Raw genomic sequence first — 20768 nt, 5'->3', positions numbered from 1 at the left:
TTTATTTTTCATGCATTTTTAAATTTCCAGAAGGCGGCCCTGGCCGGTTGGCTCAGCGGTAGAGTGTTGGCCTGGCGTGAGGGGGACCCGGGTTTGATTCCCAGCCAGGGCACATAGGAGAAGCGCCCATTTGCTTCTCCACCCCCCCCCCCTCCCTCTCTGTCTCTCTCTCTTCCCCTCCCGCAGCCAAGGCTCCATTGGAGCAAGGATGGCCCAGGTGCTGGGGATGGCTCCTTGGCCTCTGCCCCAGGCACTAGAGTGGCTCTGGTTGCGGCAGAGCGACGCCCCGGAGGGGCAGAGCATCGCCCCCTGGTGGGCAGAGCTTCACCCCTGGTGGGCGTGCCGGGTGGATCCCGGTCGGGCGCATGCGAGAGACTGTCTCTCCCAGTTTCCAGCTTCAGAAAAATACAAAAAATAAATAAATAAATAAATAAATAAATAAATAAATTTCTAGAAGGCTGTTCAATTACTGAAGGTCAAAGACACCTAATTGGATTATCACCATCATCCACATTAGGAATGTTTATTAATTGGTTCATAAGTCGTAGTTTCTTCTTGCTATTAAGCTCTGCTGTTTGAGGTTATAATATTTAAAAAAGAGTCTCAGGAAATAAAAAAGATTATAAAACAATTACCATATCAAGTGTATGTCAACAGAGGAATGGGTATAGAAGATGTGATACCTACACAATGGAATATTATACAGCCATGAGAAAGAACATCCTGCAATCTGCAATGGCATGGCTGGATCTTAAGGACATGATGCTAAGTGAATAAATCAGACAGAGAGAGACAAGTGCTTAGTCTCACACGTGGAATTGGAAAAAACAAATCTCAGGAACAGACAGTCAAATGGTGCCAGCCGACCTGGGGGAGATGGAAAGACGTTATTCAAAGGGGACACACTTCCAATTATAAGATGAACATATTCTTGAAATAATCAAACATGAGATAAAGTGATGATTACTTATGATTACTGAGTAAAAGTACCATAACTTTAAAGAAAATGTGGTGTATATCTATATACATATATAGATACACAGTGTTAGTTTACTTAGTCATAAAAAGGAATGAAATTCCGTGATGTGCTACAACATGTATACACCTTGAAAACATTATGATAACTGGCCAGACCAGGCAGCAGCACAGTGGATAAAGCATCGGCCTAGGATGCAGAGGACCCAGGTTTGAAACCCTAAGGTTGCCAGCTTGAGCACAGGTTCATCCGACTTCAGTGTGGGTCACTGGCTTAAAAGTGGGATCATAGAAATGACCCCATGGTTGCTGACTTGAAGCCCAAGGTCACTGGCTTGAGCCAGGAGTCACTGGCTCGGCTGGAACCCTTGGGTCAAAGCATATATGAGAAAACAGTCAGTGAACAACTAATATGCCACAACTATGAATTGATGCTTCTTATCTCTCTCCCTTCCTGTCTGTCCCTATCTGTCCCTCTCTCTGTCTCTGTCTCTCTTGCTAAAAGTAAAACATTATGATAACTGAAGTAAATCAGACTAAAAAGACAAAATGATTCCACTTAAACAAGGAGCCTAGAATAGAGAAACTCACACGACGAAAAGTAGAGTGGAGGTTACCATAGGCTATGAGGAAGGAATACAGAATTTCTGTCTGGGATGATGAAAAGTTCTGGATATGGGTAGTGGTGATGCTTGCACAACATGGTGAATGTACTTAATAGCACTAAACTGTATACTTAAAAAAAGCTTAAAATGGTAAATTCTAGGGCAATTAAAATAAATGACTGAACATTAAAGAAATAATCACTTCCTTGTAGCACAGATCCTCCATTCTCAATGCAATTAAATTCCTTCCAGCTTGGGGAGGGTCACACAGTGTTGTGAGAAAGCCCCAGACTTGGACTCTAAAGAGTTTTCCTCTAGTCTCAGCTCTGTCATTTCCTAGTGACAGAAATTTGAGCAAATCAGTGAGGTCCTTTGTGTTTTAGTTTCTTCCAGTTGCAATTGTTTTGAGGACAAAATTAAAAGGAAATAATGCGTAAAATGTATCTCATTACAACATAATCAACAGTTCAAATGCTATAGAGATGTTTACCTGAAACCTATGTACCCTCATTGATCAATGTCACCCTATTAAATTTAATCTTCTTAATAAAAAAAAAGTGTTTCGCAAACTCCCGTGACTATATGAGTGTGTGGGTGCAATTTGTATCATATATTCTTTTAAGGTGCTTAGTCATACCAATCTCATCTCTGAAATGCATTTAGTAATTCCTATTTAAGTACCCTATAATATTGTTATTGCTGATAAGATGCAGCCAAAGTGGCTTTAAAATATTTTTTTCTTCTATGTAAAGCATCGAATCATAGTTTTTAGAATTAAAAAAATAGCTGAACTTCTGAGGAAACCACATTTCTATTAGCCATGCTCTGAGGGAATGGGTCACCAACCCTTCTCATTTTTTTAAGCTAGTTCTATACCTTTTGTTCATTGTTTAGCTTTGCTGTACATACCTTAGGAAGAAGAGACAACTCAATTGTGTCTCACCTAGGAAAAAAATGGACTACAGTTATATTTAATTGCAAGTATTTTGAAGATTTATTTTGCTGCCTGCTCTTCTTCTCTGTTTCAACCATCATCAGTCTCTACATTGTCAGACACATGACAGTACGTTGACATGGCGTGATAGCCAATGACACATTACCTTGAAAAACTCTTCAGACACATAATTACGTTGAAAATTAAGTATTTTAAAAAGTGACCTAAGTTGCTTTCTAGAACATCATAAATTAGTACCAAAATCAGTGTGCTTGAAACAAATGTCAACTAATTTTCTGTTTTCCCCTTAGTGGTTACGTCTTAGACTATGACTACTACAGAGATGATTTCTACAATCGGTATGTAAATGTCTCATCTTTGCTTCCCTTTAATTTATCTTTTAAGTATTTTGTACATTGTATTCAGACATTCTTGACTGATATATTTAAAATAGTATTTTATCATAAAAATAAAAGAAAATACTGAGCACCCCAAAATACATTTTAGATAGAGTTTCCTGTTTTCGTTGCACTTACTGAGGTATATGAAGAACAGCTTGGACTTTGAGGACTTTAGAAGTGCTTCAGCCTAAGATTCTGTGTCTGATATTTGGGTAATATTTCAGAGATTTAATTAACTAATTTTATTTTCCAGGTCTGTTGTTGACTTAGAATTTCTCAAGACCCAGTTTTATAGACTCAGAGAATGACTTCAACCTTCTAAAATACATCTGTTTTCATATGACACATTGAAAATGCTAGATTGTTTCGATTCACTAAAATACACTGTACACTTGCTCTGCATTGCAGTGTGGGGCCACACTTGGAACTGTGTGCAACTACTGAATTAAACAGGTTATTTCACTAATTATCCTTTTATGACTATATATGAGTTTTTAGGAATTATTTTCTCAAATTATTTCTGCAAACTTTATTATTTTAAGTATCAAAAAGCTTATAATAATTTGTCCTAAAAATGATGTGAAGTTCTGACAGCATTAAAATAATCCATTTACTATTAAGAAAACATAACATTTAGAGTCTTCAAACTATTGCAAAATTTTAGTGTTTGACAATTTTAAAAACATTTTCTAACATAACGTTTTTTGTGAGTTGCGGACATTGTCCTAATTGCTACAAGTGAAGTTTTCAATCAATGCATATCGTCTGTTAGTCTGTCAGTATGATGTTGTTTGAGTAGTATAATCTCTTAAATATTTTATAACACAGGGGTCAGGAACCTATGGCTCGTGAGCCAGAAGTGGCTCTTTTGATAGCTGCATCTGGCTCGCAGACAAATCTTTAATAAAAAAAAATAATGTTAAAAATATAAAATATTCTCATGTATTACAATCCATTCATTTCCTACCGCTCATGTTCATTGGTTGCAAGTGGCTGGAGCCAATCACAGCTGTCTTCTGGGACAACACCAAATTTTTATTGGATAATACATAATGTACACGGGTCGTTGTATGGCTCTCACAGGATTACATATATGTGGCGCTCATGGCTCTCTCAGCCAAAAAGGTTCCCGACCCCTGTTATAACATGTGACTTGCTTCCACATTTTGAGAATTTCTAGCTAATGTGGAGTTCAGTCTAGATGGCAGCAGCCTAGGCTTTGAGCAAGCAGTCAGGGCTGTAGTTCCCTCACCTTTCAAAGAAGCCACAATCTGCATTGTTTTGCTATGTATAAATCATAACTCAATAAAGTCATTAATTAGATTAGATCTCATTAGATAAATAGGTAGAGATAGATAGATAGATAGATAAATAGATAGATAGATAGATAGATAGATAGATAGATAGATAGATAGATAGATAGATAGAAGCTAGAAAAGCTTACCTGCCAAAGAGCAAGAACTTTTATCAGCCAAACAATTATAGAGTCTGAAGCTTTTAGATAACTCTCCACTACACAGAAAAATAGCTAACTCGGAACAATTTCCAAATAATTTATTTTGTCTTATATACAATTTGACGTGTCAGCATGCAGGAGGAGTTCAATGTGGTCGTATTGTCAGCAGGCTGTCTAAGCAGCTGCGCTCCCATGTTTTTCCACTTTTCGCACTTGGCTGAGAAAGACAGAAGCACCTGCCACAGTGGAGAGAGTCACAAGTTCCCTGTGAACACTGGCTCCTGTGAACAGAGAGGTCAGACAAGATGAATAGCTCCCAAAATCCATGCTAACAGTTTTAGCCACAGTGATTCCTCATAAGCTATACTCTGGTTAATTCTTTTTTCTATTTTTATTGTGGTGCAAACTTGGACAAGTTATTTAATACCACAAACCCTGTTGTCTCATCCATGAAGTGAGTGTGAAATTAATTCCTGCCTCATTGGGCTGTGCTGAGGATTAAATGAAAGTATATACACAATCAGCATTACACCTGATGTATTTTTAGTGCTTCATCAGTGTTAGCTACTAAGGGCAGTTAGCAGTAACCACTGATGATGATGCAGAATGGATTTCTTATACTGATGTTCACACAGCAAAGTCCCAGTGACACAGAAACAAGCTGGTTGGTCAGGTGTTCTTCCATAACAGTCCACTGCAATGCCCCTGCCCCAGGGCATTCCAGTTCAGTTGACCACACTGACCTGCAGGGAGAGAGATCTCAGCTACTTCCTTTAACCCCAGGTGGCTTTGTTTTGGGCCTGGAAAGCATAAATTGCACCATTATATTTCACAGGGATGATTGTATGTGAAAACTGCCTAATGATATATTAAGGAACTGAGAAAGCAAAGAGAAAACTGTGAAAGTATTTAGCAACTGAGAGAAACAGGTTCCTCCTCTAGGCTTGGGGAAATGGTCAAAACTTAATGCAGAAAAAGTAATGGTCAGGCCCTGGCTGGTGGCACAGTGGATAAAGCATCAGCCCAGCATATGGACATCCCAGATTCAATTCCTGGACAGGGCACACAGGAGAAGCAACCATCTGTTTCTCCCCCATCCTTCTCCCTCTTCTCTACCTCCTGCCCTCCCACAGCCAGTGGCTCAATTGGTTTGAGCATGGCTCCAGTCGCTGAGGCTAGCTCCCTTGAAGCACATCATCCTCAGGTGTTAAAAATAGCTCAGTACTCAAGCATCAGCCCCAGCTGGGATTGCCAGTTAGGGTGCATGCAGGAGTCTGCCTCACTACCCCCCCCCCTTCTCACCTAAAAAAGAAAAGAAAAAGGGACTTTTAGAGTTGGCACTGTGAGTGGGGGCTTCTGCTCAGCCCAAAGGGGGACCCTGCCCTCTTCCAGGGACATGAAGGTCCTGTTCTCGCAGCCAGTGTGGCAAACTCTCTCTAACTGGACTCAGCCACTGCTGCTGGAACAAACGGGTGCTGCAACAGGGCCAGAGAGATGGTAAGAGGAACAAGACCCCAAAGCAAGGACAGGAAGCGGGCAGTAAGCAGCATGTCCTCTCTTCCTGCCCCAGTCTTGCTGTGTCCCCTCAGGTCCCTTCTGAGTGTGGTTTGCAGAGTCCTGACCCAGCTGTGACTAAAGACATGACTTAAACTGGGGATTATAGCTGGGGAACTGACATGCATTTCCATGGCACCATCACCTGATGCCTGCCTCATTTGAGAATTCTAATGCACATAGTTGGAAGTTTCCAACCCTTAGGTAGTTCTAAATGTTTATAAAGTTTCTTTATGGCAAGTTCCATCTTACTGTGGTTGTTCTAATACATGGGCCCAGCAGTAACTTTTCCAAAGACTAATTTCACGTCTGTCCATGAGTTTAGGGTTGATGAAGAGCATCACTGAATAAGGCTTAAGTGGCTGTTCTGAACATCTATCTTTTTATATCACACGAAGCACTGGGCAGGAATTTATAGCCTTCAATGGCATTTTCTTCTGAAAGGTCAAGTATGGCTCTACATCAAAGACTTTACATGTTATTAAAAACAAAACATAAATATAGACACTCTTCCAAGTAAAGCAAAGGGAGATGTGTGGCCAAAATCACACTGAATCACCCCCAGGAAATGTTTTCAATTTCCGAGATGTGAGCAGTTTGAAGCAGCCTCTGTTCTCTAGCATCTGGAAGAGCATTGAGTAGTTGAAACGCTGGGAACAAGTGAACTTCTGTTAACAGGGAAGAAGAAATGCCCCAGGCGCTCGACCACAGAGAAAACACATTCCCAGTAAATGAATCCAGTGGGCATCGCTCAACTCTGGAGCCCTTCTGACCTCCTATAAATTAACAGAAGAGAAGCTGCTAGAGTTGCAGTTCATAAAAACAAACAAACAAAACAAAACAAAACAAAAACACCCTAGGTTGCAATTGTTTCAGATCATTGATTGTGGAACACAGTCTATATTCATGAATATTGGAAAAGCATATTAGCAAGAGGCAATGTCTATGTCATTATGCAAATTTTAATCACCCGCTGGTAAGAGTGGCCTTCTACCAAAAACATTTGGAAATAAGCAGCACGGGATAATTGACAGAGTATAGGATTTGGAGACAGAAGACCTGAGTTTCCAGCTAGATGTGCCTGTGTTGACGGCTTAAATTTGGGCAAATTACATCCTACCATTTTTTGTAAGTTTTCCTCATAGGCAATATGGCTCAAAAACACCTACACTGCAGAATTATAAGACTTGATGATTTATTTTATTACCACTCAAATTATTACCTTTTTAATTACCCAAAACTCTATACAAACTATAGCAGAGAGCAAAGTTGTACAAAATACAAAAATTATGTTAAGGTCAAAATATTGCAAGAAAAATCATTCAAAATTTCAATCACTTGACCTTACAGGCCTGTCCAAGATGTAGTTCCCCAAGACTTGGGGAGTGGAGGACTTTACTGATAATCTTAGAGAAGTTTAATGACAAAACAAACAAACAAAAAAACCCACAGAAATATAAATTACTCATTTACTGGTCTTGAGTGAAACGAGTCTTTAAAAATTAGCTTCTGATCAGTTGTAACCAAAAACTTATCTGAAGTCAGGGTAGAAATTATAGGAAGAATAAATGAATTTTGAGTAGTTCAAACAGTAGAGAAAAAAAAGATATACTAAAAGGCTATAAAAATAACTATGTGGTTTTCAAATGTATACATCCTTATTTTAAAATAAATAGGCACTTTAATTTGGTTTTATAGACTGTCCATCTGTCAAAAGTTAAGCAGTGCTGAAGAGGTGGGTTCAAAGTTGAATCAAGTCACAGGAAGTTCTCTGGTCCCTTGGTTTCTGATCATTAACTTGCTCCAGGTGCCCAGTGAGAACATGGCCACGACCCTATTCTCAGGGTTTGCCTGCGGGCAGCCCATTGATTTAGCCCCTTGTCCAGTCCACATATTTTGTTAGCATTAAGCACATAGTGACTATAAGCCTTAGTTCATAAGTAAGGAAAATGAAGTCTTGTCATGAAGGAAATTTAGAAGTAATAGGTAATTGCCAATTCTTGAACTCATTATTTATCTAAAATGAAAATTTAGTGTTCAGTGAGAAAACTCTATGTAACTGTTATATTTTTCTCTTGAAGTTTAAAATCACATGAGCTGACAGCAAAAAATAGGCATTCAATGAAGACTCCATCAGACTATGATTTATTAGAATGTGGTGCATCTAACACACAAAAATTAATCACAGCAATTAAAATAAACATGGGAAGACCATTGAGCATGCTGGACAATGTTTATTATAAAGAGAATTAGAAAATGTGACTATACATATATTATATTTTTAATTATGTGAAAAATATTGATTAGTGTAGAAAAAAGATTAGAGAATGATAGTTGTTTTAGAATGTGAGACTGGGCCTGACCAGGCGGTGGCACAGTGGATAGAGCATCGGACTAGGATGTGGAAGGACCCAGGTTCGAGACCCCGAGGTCGCCAGCTTGAGTGCAGGCTCATCTGGCTTAAGAAAAAAAGCTCATCAGCTTGGACCCAAGGTCGCTGGCTCATGCAAGTGGTTACTCGGTCTGCTGAAGGCCTGCAGTCAAGGCACATATGAGAAAGCAATCAAGAAACAACTAAGGTGTCGCAACGAAAAACTGATGATTAATGCTCATCTCTCTCAGTTCTGTCTGTCTGTCCCTATCTATCCCTCTCTCTGTCCCTGTAAAAAAAAAAAAAAAAGAATGTGAGACTGGGAGTTGAGATTTTTTTCATGTATTCTTTTCTAAACTGTTGCTCTATTTTGCTCAAGTTTAAAAATAACAAATTTTAAATTAAAATAATATTCAAAATTATATTCACTTTATATGTCAATATGCCATTGAATTGCCTTTGTCCAAAAAGCAGCTATTTTTAATAGCTAATGTCCTTATTCTTCCTAGAGACAGTATGTCTATTTTATCAAGTTAATATTAAAATTATTTACCAATTTTTAGATTTTGTTATTTAATAAAATTACATGTCTCCAATATTATTAAAGCAAACAGAAGTCCAAATAAGAAATGGGCACATGAAAAATGGAACAGGGCTATCCTCGGTGGAAATTACCAACAAAGGACACACATATACTGAGATTGTTGCTCAAATGCGTGTCACATACTAAATGTATGTCATAAATGCAGCTGTTTTTTTCTCAGTGCAGGATCAGGCCTGGCCAACATCAGAGGCTTTGTGATTCTTGGTGGGGTAAGCAGTAGAGATGTTGACAGACATTTCAGTTCTCTATAAACTGTTCTTCAATTGCATTGTCACTGAAGTAGCAGTGAATACAGTGGCTTTATTTAGCCTGAATTTTCCTTATAGCATTCTTGCATCATTATCTATTTTAGTTGGACTTTAGAAATTTTCTTCTTTTTTTTTATTACATGGGAAGTGAGGAGGCATAGAAACAGACTCCGGCTAATATCCTGATCAGAATCCACCCAGCAAGCCCTCTATGGGGTGATTCTCTGACCATCTGGGGCTTGCTCTGTTGTTCAGCAACCAAGCTATTTTAGTGCCTGAGGCAAGACCATGGAGCCATCCTCTGTGCTCCAGGGCCAACTTGCTTGAACCATTCAAGCCATGGCTACAGGAGGGGAATAGAGAGAGACAGAGAGAGAAGAAGGAAGGGGAAGGAGGGTAGAGAAGTAGAAAGAGAAGGAGGAGGGGAAAGGTAGAAGAAGCAGATGGTTGCTTCTCTTGTATACCTTGACTGGGAATTGAACCTGGGACTTCCACATGCCAGGCCAATGCTCTACTGCTGAGCCAACTGTCCAGGGCCACTTTAGAAATTTACTTTACCAAGTTTATGGATTAGATTATTTAATGACCTGCTAGATTGCACTTCCGTGAACTGGGGCAACTGTCCCTCCAAAGCGCTAGCCTTTCATCACCAGGCAGCATCTGCCCTGGCAGAGGTGAGTTGATTGCCATATTATCTTCTTCCTCAATAGCTTTGGATGTTGTCGCTCATGAAAAATGCCTTTGTACTTTGGTTCACTGACCTAAGGTGCTCTGCGTATTCAACTTATATAAAGAAGTAATGTAGATCTTGTTCATGGTAGAAATGAGGGGCAAGATTGATTCTCTAGCCCCAGGAGGTAGGGAGGACATCCATAGTAGTCAGTCACCCTGCATACACTGCCACGCGAGCCATGTGCAGGGACACCCGTGACCTGTTCTTTGCGAGCAGTTTCTCAGCTCTAGACTGCCTATTCGCAGAGGACGGTGCCTCCCTTCAACTCTCATTGCACTTCTCTTCCTTTCCCGGGATCTTCATTGGTCCACAGCATTTTTCCAAAACGTTTTTGAAAACTTTGGCTTTCTAATGCTGGACAGTCCTAACACTGAGTTCTGCTTTAAATGTAGTTCATGTATGACCTTTTTTCCTTCAACTGAGTGAATGAATATTTGGAAACCAGCCAATCTTAATTGTTATTATCTATCATGTCTTATTTTCCAAAAACAATGATCCCATTTTTATCTGTATGTGTAAATAAGATGTAACTTTGTAAAGTAACCTATTGTGGAAGGTTTTAAAGATTTTTCTGCCCTGGCCGGTTGGCTCAGTGGTAGAGCGTCAGCCTGGCATGCAGAAGTCCCGGGTTCGATTCCCGGCCAGGGCACATAGGGGAAGCGCCCATCTGCTTCTCCACCCCTCCCCCTCTCCTTCCTCTCTCTCTCTCTTCCCCTCCCACAGCGAGGCTCCATTGGAGCAAAGATGGCCCGGGCGCTGGGGATGGCTCCTTGGCCTCTTCCCCAGGTGCTAGAGTGGCTCTGGTCGTGACATAGCGACGCCCCGGAGGGGCAGAGCATCGCCCCCTGGTGGGAAGAGCGTCACCCCCTGGTGGGCGTGCCGGGTGGATCCCGGTCCGGCGCATGCGGGAGTCTGTCTGACTGTCTATCCCCATTTCCAGCTTCAGAAAAATACAAAAAAAAAAAAGAAAAGATTTTTCTTCCTGTTGTAGTTTTCTTAATTCTATCTTTCATACTATTTTATTGCCCCTTTTAAAGCAATTATGAGACTGTAACCTGCATAATGATGTCACAGTAAATATGTAATAATCATTCTATTTTCTGTATAATCTATAGTGTAATAACACATGTGGTTCACTGCCAAATGGTTTTGAATGAATGAGTAAATTTATCCTCATATTTTTTCTGACTTTTATGCTTCCAAATGTACTAAGTCACACAAAAATTTGTTGTCTGTGTGTCTGTATTATAAACTATAGGAGACATTTGAATCTATGACATATATTTATTTACACAAGTGAGTCAATATCATCTATTCCTTTCATTGTTTAATGGGAATGCATCAGTTGTGGTGTGTGTCATTTTTCACTACTCAGCAAAAGCTTCTAAGAGTTTTATGTGGGTTTTTTCTTGCTAGAGAAGTTTTCAGTAGCCGAACATACAAATACCTCTAGTCTCCCTTTGCACATCTAACAGATGGTCAGAATAATAAAGAGGTCTCCAGATAAATACTCCTACCAGGACTTCAGTCAGCAGGTTTGTCTCATGCTAACACCATTTCCATCAAAGCTAGCCCCCTTTTCCTACAAGGGAGCCTCTCCTTGCTAGGAAGTCCTTTGCCAGAGGCGAGCACATAGCCATTCTCCCCTCCCAGCTGTTTGCTTTCAACCCATCTTCTCATTTTCTCACCCTATGAGCTGCTTCCTGACCAGGCAATAATCTTCTTTGCTTTGCTCCAGATTCTCGTGTGACCTTTTCCTCTTTGCACACTCATGTGCTAACAAGTGTCTGCTGTGTAAAAGGCAGATTTCCAAGAAGGATAAATCTGTTACACCAAACAAACACATATACTTGGGCATCAAGATCAGTGTAATTTCAACAAATCTCATGGCATATTTATATCCTCTCATACCTGACAGATGAGCTCATACTAGAGAGTCATATCCTAATGTCCAGGAAGCACAGACTATGTTTTTATTTCTTTGGAAAAATTAATCTTTCAGTAAATACACATTTTTAAATATTAAAGAACGATAACCAAAACATTTATTGAATTTCCTACGGGGCCATTCTCTTGCTCATCCCCCGCCCTGTCTGATGGAACGCTGAGGCAAAGCCGGTCTCACCGTGTTTTGTGTCTGTGTTTTGTGCAGGTTATTCGATTACCACGGCCGTGTGCCCCCACCTCCCCGCGCAGTCATCCCCCTGAAGCGCCCCAGGGTGGCTGTCACGACGACTCGCAGGGGAAAGGGAGTCTTTTCCATGAAAGGGGGATCAAGATCCACTGTCAGCGGGGCTTCTTCCTCAGGCTCCAAATGTAAGGACTCTCCTGTGTTTCCTTTTATGGAGGGGTGGGGCTGAGCATCACCACATGAAGGCATGTTTTCAATAGTCAGCTGAACCATTATGGAGTGTCTGCTGTACACAGCAGAGGTCCCCAACCTTTTTGGGGCCATGGACCGGTTTAATGTCAGAAAATATTTTCAAGGACTGGCCTTTAGGATGGGACAGATAAATGTATCATGTGACCGAGACAAGCGTCAAGAGTCAGTCTTAGACAGATGTAACAGAGGGAATCTGGTCATTTTTTAAAAATAAAACATCATTCAGACTTAAATATAAATAAAACGGAAATAATGTAAGTTATTTATTCTTTCTCTGTGGACTGGTACCAAATAGACCATAGACCGGTATCGGTCTGTGGCCTGGGGGGTGAGGATCACTGGTATACAGCATACTGGAGAAATATAACATGGATAAGAAATGGTATTTGTTACTACTCAGCCATAAGAAATGATGACATCGGATCATTTACAGCAAAATGGTGGGATCTTGATAACATTATACGAAGTGAAATAAGTAAATCAGAAAAAAACAGGAACTGCATTATTCCATACGTAGGTGGGACATAAAAGTGACACTAAGAGCTAAAAGACATTGATAAGAGTGTGGTGGTTATGGGGGGGGGGAGGGGGAGGGGCACAAAGAAAACTAGATAGAAGGTGACAGAGGACAATCTGACTTTGGGTGATGGGTATGCAACATAATTGAACAACAAGATAACCTGGACATGTTTTCTTTGAATATATGTATCCTGATTTATTGATGTCACCCCATTAAAAAAATAAAATTATATAAAAAAAATGGTATTTGCTTTCCTCCACCACAATTCATGGAGGGTGGCTTGGGGGACAGGAGGAGGGAGACACCCACAACCATGATAGACAAGAACCCAGGACCAGTTTGAAAACTGTCTTGTCTGAGCAAATAACAAAGTGTTGACCCACTTAGTTTGTGGCACACTAAAGTCCTTAAATGGAACGTGTTGCTTTCAGTGAATAAACAAGTTCACTTCTGTATAGAGCACATATACTATCTTTTCAGAGGAACATTATGCAAAATTAGTGCATGTTTGAGTGTTTGTAAAGGCACCAGGGTAATGAAGGCAGGCAGATGAGAAGGTAAAGACGTTAAATGCGTGATTTGTGTGGTATTCTAAATCATTTCAAGAGTTACGTGTCTGAGAACATATTTAATGTCATAAAAATAAAATAATGTACGCATCATTTTACATTGATAAAAAGTTAAAACACAAACTTTCTAACTAAACACACGTCTAAATTTTTACATAGACTGATTGAGGAAAAACTCGACTTTGTTATTAGAACATTATTCCTAAGGAAGAAAGAGCAAAATTCCTGCATTCTTTGAGATTACAGTCTAGTGGAGAAGAGACAGACAATAAGCAAACAAATTAAAATATGAGGTAGTACATGGTAGAGCGTCACTACATCAAAGCAAAAAATAAAATGAAGCAACAGAGAAAATCAAGAGAACTCTGTCATAGGATGATCTATGATGACTTCTCAGACAAGGTGACATGAGAACAGAGACCTCAAGAAAGTGTGTGAGTAGGAGACTGCTCCTGTCAGGGCAGAGTGCTCCGGGCAGAGGGGATGACGGACACACACGTTAAATTGGGAAAGTCAAGGAGCAACAAGGGAGCCAGTGAGGTGCAGCAGAGCCAGGGAAGGGAAGTGTGGCTCAGAGTGTGGTTCAGAGAGGTAGAGGGAGGTGAGATTCAATGCAGCTTGGGAGGCCCTTTTAGGGACTTGGTGGTTCCTCTGCATCCCAACTCTCTAAGACAGGTCAGGTGGATACTGTCATCCCAATGTGACTAATGAGCAAACACAGAGCAGTCACAGGGCTGGTAAATGGTGGAGCCAAGACTGGACCAGCCTCTTTGTTCTCATACCAGACGCTACATCTACTCTAAAACCCTGCCCTTCACCTTGTGGTACTACCAGAGTGCTAAGACAGACTCATTGCCAAAATGCTTTGTTTTTACATGAAAACATACAAAACAATTAGCTCAGACAGCAGGAAGGCACTGACAGTCTGGTAACTCTGATAAAAGTTTGGTTTGCTCCGAATGTGACTGAGAATTTGACTTGGCTAATATCACCCTTAATAGCTAATTAAATAGATTTACAGCCTCCTATGCAGTTTTTCACCCATATGTCTGTCTGTTCTGTGGGTAGATAAATATGAATTCCCTTTCTAAGTCTTAGTAATAAAAGAAAATGGGTTTCAGCAATACTCTCTAGGCTGAGTGTAAAATGATCGCAGATTACTGTCAAAAGCGAAGAAAGTTCTTAAATTCAGTTCTTGCTGAGGAAAGTTGAGCACTGGATTACCTGCTCGATTTATATAAGATTTTTTTAATCTACCAGGGTAATATTAACTTAATCTGTGGATTCTTGGCCCTGCAGTCGCCTTTAAGACCAAGTTTATCAATGGCAACGTGATTGGCCTATTGGGCACAGCAGCTCTTCCTTGTGCCTGAGTGTTCTGGGCTGAGCAGAACATTCATTATTCCTGATCCCCACACCCCAATGCCAATAGCCACCCGCAACCTTTGTGACAACTAGATATACCCTTGTACTATGGAAATGTCCCCTAAGGAGATGGTACTGCCAGCTTTGGTGGCTTTCTCCGCAAATGTGGCTCAACTGTGTAGACTCAGCCACATAGTGACCTTGTACCATCAACCCAGAGTTCAGAGAATACTGGTGGACTCCAGAGGTTATTTTACAGTAAATATCTTAGTATTCAAGTAGTTGTTTTTGAACTTTTTAAATTTCTTTATTTCTAGTTTTTATTGGATCACAGAGAGAGAATAAGATGATGAAAATCTTTGTGAGGATCTTATTAAGAATGTCTGTTGGGCCCTGGCTGGTTGGCTCAGTGGTAGAGCATCTGCCCAGTATGTGGAAGTCCCGGGTTCAATTCCCAGCCAGGACACACAGGAGAAGCGCCCATCTGCTTCTCCATCCTACTCTCTCTCCTTTCTCTCTGTCATTCTCTTCCCCACCTGCAGCCACAGCTCCATTGGAGCAAAGTTGGCCCAGGTGCTGAGGATGGCTCCATGGCCTCCTCCTCAGGTGCTAGAATGGCTCTGGTCACATTGGAGCAATGCCCCAGATGAACAGAGCATCGCCCCCTGGTGGACATGTGGGGTGGATCCTGGTCAGGCGCATGTGGGAGTCTGTCTCTCTGCCTCCCCACTTCTCACTTCAGAAAATTACCAGAAAAAAAAAAAAAAAAAAAGAATGTCGGTTCTGTAATAATCAGGTTTTCTGAAGGGACAAATAAGCAGATGATGTTTTCTGCTTTTAGTGTAAGATGGTGGACATGTGTGTCCCTTGTGGACTGTGTTACCCAAATCCTCCATAGACCTACACTTTGGGGGCAAATTGATGTCAGATTCTGAAAGTGTTAAAACTCTACCACAATGGTAATTTTATGAAATTTCTCTTTTCTTGGGTTTTATTTTTATATCCCCTGTTGCTTAGATGATTTTTATGCAATAGTTTATAATAATAATAGGAAAAAGAACCATAGTTCACACTTTTTTAGTGTTTGTGATGGCTATTGATTCAGGCTCTTGACAGATATTGACTTATTTGTTCCTCATAACTGCCCCATAAGTGAGGTATTATTATCATTCCTATGTTACAGGTGCAGAATTATAATTCTTACATTTACTGTTTTTAGCCTTGAAGTCTACTCTGTCACTTCATTTGAGTCCTTATTGATGTGACTTTTGTTTTTTTTTTTTTTTTTGGTTGCATTTTTCTACTATATATTAATTTAGTTTCAGCCTTTCCTTGTGTATACTTACTTCATTTGAGATCTTGTTGATGTGGCTTTTTTTTTGGGGGGGGGGGTGCATTTTTCTACTATATATTTAGTTTCAGCGTTTCCTTGTGTATTGGTTTCCTAGGGTTACTGAAATAAATGATCACACTCTGAATGATTTAAAAACAAGAAGTTTGGAGGCTGGACATTTGAAATCAGGGTGTCAGTGGAGCCATTCTCCCCCTCTCTGGAAGCTCTAGGGCCCAGGCTGCCCCAGGCCTTTGTCTTAGTCTCTGCCTCACTGGCATTCGTAGACGCTCTCGGTTTACGGACACAGCCCTCCAGTCTGTGCCTCCAGCGCCCCGTGCCGTCCTCGTGTCTGTCTGCGTCTGCGTCTCTCCTCTTCTTAGGACTTCACTGTCACATTGAATCAGGGCTCACCTAATGGCCTTATCCTGCTAAGGACGACAGCTGCTAAGACCAGTGTCCAAATAAGGTCACATTTACAAGTACCAGGGATAAGGACTTCAACAAATATTTCTGAGGAACATATATCAACACAGAACCATGTCACTATATTTTTTGTATATTTCCAAAAAAACCCAGCATATACCTGGAATTTGTTTTTGAAAGCAATATGAAAGTCTTTGTTCTCTATGGAGAATTTTAAATATTTTACATTTGTTTGATGAGGTAATATATTGTGTTATATTCCTTTGGCCCTTGTGTCAGGTGGCAATGTGTTATTTCTTCTCTTTTCCTTTTCTTATTTTTGCTTCCTTAATGAATTTTTTTTTAATTCCTGTCTCTTCTACAACAACTAGTTTAATTTAGACAGTCCACTAGTGGCTTTATTAACATAGTAAATCATTATAAATAAATCTATATATATCAAACAATACCATTCTAACTCCCATCCCGAACATGAACTTTAGAATGCTTTTATATCATCCTGGCCTCTGCATAGAGCACCTTACCTCCCCCAGAAAAGGTCCGGTTTTATCCGCTGATTTGCCACCTCCCAGTGTCTGTTGTCACTATTCCTATTAGGGCTGGTGGAACCAGTGGTTTAAATTGACCTCTTTCGGCTTTTCAGACAGGGTGATAGTCCTCAGGGAAGGCCAAGCCTGGACCTGGACTTCCCAAAGTGAACCAGAAACACTGTGAAATAAATTTTGTGTGTTTCATTTCTTAGCAATAATCATTTGGAACTGTGCACACCAGACTACCTTGCTACCTGAGAAGATATAAATAAGTAATAAGGAGAAATATTAGATTAATTATGGGGTGAAAATATTTGTTAAGGGTCATCTAGTACAATAATTAATTGAAATTTGGAGTGAATATATGAATTCTCCTATTGTATTAATTTTAATAGAAGTATTAGTATGAAAGACAACAGAGTGATCAATGCTATATAGATTTCATATAGTTTTATACATCGAGGGGTTCATTAAACTGTAAATGATTGTCATTTTAGTGAAACATAAATCTAAACAAGTTTTTTTTCCAAAATGAAAACCACTTTATTATTTTCATCTAATGACAAAAGTATTAACTACCCATTTTTTTCTTTAGTGAATTATCTGTACCAATGTTTAGCCCATTTTTCTCATTTGTAAGTGTCTGTTATATTAAGGATAGTAAACTTATTTGGTATGTATAATATATATAATATTGTTTCCTGATATATCTTCTTTTGTCCTTCCTCCCTCCCTCCCTCCCTCCCTCCCTCCCTCCCTCCCTCCCTCCCTCCCTCCCTCCCTCCCTTCCTTCCTTCCTTCCTTCCTTCCTTCCTTCCTTCCTTCCTTCCTTCACTTCTCTTCCCTAACCAATCCATTTACCATCTTTGTTAGAGTTTCTGGTTTGAGTGTTACTTTTAACAACTTTCTCTTGATCCAAATCTACAGAGATAGTTTTCCTGCACTTTTTCCTGATACATTTATAAAACCTCACACTTTTAAGTTTACTATATTTTTTTCTTTTTAAATTTTTTATTGATTTTAATTTATTGTGTTTACATAGATTCAAGTATCCTACCAAATATATCTCCCTCCCCCCCACCCCCGTGCTCCCCTTGATACCCCCTTTGACCCCTATACCCAACGCCCTCACCCCTTATCTGAACACCTCTTTCCTTCAGGATTTGCTGTCCCGCTCTCTATAATGCTGTGTTATGTATACATGATTTCACTAATCTCTTTCCCTTCTCTTATCCCATCCTCTCCTCCCCTTTCCCTCTGACCACTTTCGCTCTGGTCCCTTTGATCTTGCCTCTACCTTTATTCTGTTCCTCAGTTCACACTGTTCATTAGATTCCTCATATGAGTGAGGTCATGTGATATTTTTCTTTCTCTGCCTGGCTTCTTTCACTTAGCATAATAGTCTCTATGTCCATCCATGTTGTTGCAAAAGATAAGATTTCCTTCTTTTTCATGGCCCCATAGTATTCCATTGTATATATGTACCACTGTTTTTTAATCTACTTGTCCACTGATGGACAGTTGAGCTTTTTCCAGATCTTGGCTGTTGTATACAATGCTGCAATAAACATAGGGGTGCATTCCTTGTTTTGAATCAGTGATTTGGTATTCTTAGGATATATTCCTAAAAGTGGAATAGCTGGATCAAAAGGCAGTTCCATTTTAAATTTTTTGAGAAAACTTCATACTATTTTTCATAGCGGCTGCACAAGTCTACATTCCCACGAGCAGTGCAGGAGGGTTCATTTTTCTTCACATCCTTCCCAGCACTTATTATGTGTTGTTTTGTTAATGTACACCATTCTGACAGGTGTAAGGTGGTATCTCATTGTGGTTTTAAATTGCTTTTCTCTAATGATTAGTGATGTTGAACATTTTTTCACATGGCTATTGGCCATCTATATGTCCTCTTTGGAGAAGTGTTTATTCATTATTTTTGGCCAGTCTTTAATTGGGTTGTTTACTTTCTCGGTGTTGAGTTTTACAAGTTCTTTATAAATTTTGGTTATTAACCCCTTATCAGACTTTTGTCGAATATGTTCTCCCATTGTGTGCTTTGTCTTTTTATTCTGTTCTTATTGTCTTTAGCTGTGCAAAAGCATTTTAGATTGATATAGTCCCATTTGTTTATCCTGTCTTTTATTTCACTTGCCCATGGAGATAAATCAGCAAATATATTGCTGCAAAAGATGTCAGAGAGCTTACTGCCTATGTTTTCTTCCAAGATGATTATGGTTTCATGACTTAATTTAAATAGTTTATCCATTTTGAGTTTATTTTTCTGTATGGTGTAAGTTGGTGGTCTAGTTTCATTTTCTTGCAAGTACCTGTCCAATATTCCCAACACCATTAGTTAAAGAGACTGTCCTTATTCCATTGTATGCTTTTACATCCTTTGTCAAATATCAATTGTCCATATAGGTGTCGGTTTATTTCTCGGTTCTCTGTTCTGTTCCATTGATCTGTATGCCTGTTCTTATGCCAGTACCAAGCTGTTTTGAGTACAATGGCCTTGTAGTATAACTTGATATCAGGAAGTGTGATACCACCCACTTTATTCTTCTTTTTCAAGATTGTTGAGGTTATTCATGTTCTTTTTTTTTGGTTCCATATAAATTTTTTGAATATTTGTTCTATACCTTTGAAATATGATATTGGTAGTTTAATAGGAATTGCATTGAATTTATAAATTGCTTTAGGTAATATAAACATTTTAATGATGTTTATTCTTCCTATCTATAAAAATGGTATATGCTTCCACTTGTTTGTATCTTCTTTGATTTTTTTATCAATGTTTTATAATTTTCTGAGTACAAATCTTTAACCTCCTTGGTAAAATTTACTCTTAGCTACTTTAATTTTTTGTTGTTGCAATGGTGAAGGGGATTGTTTTCTTAATTTCTCTTTCAGACAGTTCATTGTTGGTGTATAAAAATGCCACTGATTTCTGAATATTAATTTTATATTTTGCCACACTACTGAATTCATTTATCAGGTCCAGTAGTTTTTTCACTGAGACTTTAGGATTTTCTATGTACAGTATCATGTCATCAGCAAATAATGCTAGTTTTACTTCTTCTTTTCCAATTTGGATGCCTTTTATTTCTTCTTCTTGTCTAATTGCTATAGCTAGGACTTCTAAAACTATGTTGAAAAAGAGTGGTGAAAGGAGGCACCCCTGACTTGTTCTTGATCTTAAGGGTATTGCTTTTAATTTTTGCCCATTGAGTATGATGTTGGCTGTGGGTTTGTCATAGATGTCCTTTATCATGTTGAGATACATTCCCTGTATTCCCACTTTGCTGAGAATGTTGATCATAAATGGGTGCTGGATTTTATCCAAAGCTTTTTCTGTATCTATTGATACTATCATGTGATTTTTATCCTTCCTTTTGTTTATGTGATGAATCACATTGATTGTTTTACAAATATTGCACCAGCCTTGCCTCCCCAGAATAAATCCAACTTGATCATTATGTATGATTTTTTAATGTATTGCTGGATTCTGTTTGCTCATATTTTGTTGAGTATTTTAGCATCTAAATTCATCAGGGATATTGGCCTATAGCAGGGGTAGTCAACCCTTTTATTCCTACCACCTACTTTTGTATCTCTCTTTGTAGTAAAATTTTCTAACCACCCACCGGTTCTACAGTAATGGTGATTTATAAAGTAGGAAAGTAACTTTACTTTATAAAATTTATAAAGCAGAGTTACAGCAAGTTAAAGCATATAATAATAATTACTTACCAAGTACTTTATGT

The 20768-nt window shown here is 39.3% G+C and overlaps 1 protein-coding gene across 5 annotated transcripts in view; it reads left to right on the top strand.

Annotated features, from left to right (window-relative positions):
• RALYL (RALY RNA binding protein like) overlaps positions 1–20768 on the top strand; it is a 618546-nt gene that overhangs the window by 513972 nt on the left and 83806 nt on the right. For all 5 annotated transcript variants that reach the window (XM_066372430.1, XM_066372428.1, XM_066372426.1 and 2 more), the window contains 2 exons: positions 2826–2873; positions 12034–12197. In XM_066372430.1, the coding sequence (XP_066228527.1) occupies positions 2826–2873; positions 12034–12197 (212 nt within the window). The remainder of the gene's footprint in view (positions 1–2825; positions 2874–12033; positions 12198–20768) is intronic.

The sequence above is a fragment of the Saccopteryx leptura genome, chromosome 3 (genome assembly GCF_036850995.1).
Source record: "Saccopteryx leptura isolate mSacLep1 chromosome 3, mSacLep1_pri_phased_curated, whole genome shotgun sequence".
Classification (NCBI taxonomy): Eukaryota; Metazoa; Chordata; class Mammalia; order Chiroptera; family Emballonuridae; genus Saccopteryx; species Saccopteryx leptura.
The sequence above is the reverse complement of the archived record's forward strand: the minus strand, read 5'-3'. Positions and strand labels throughout refer to the sequence as shown.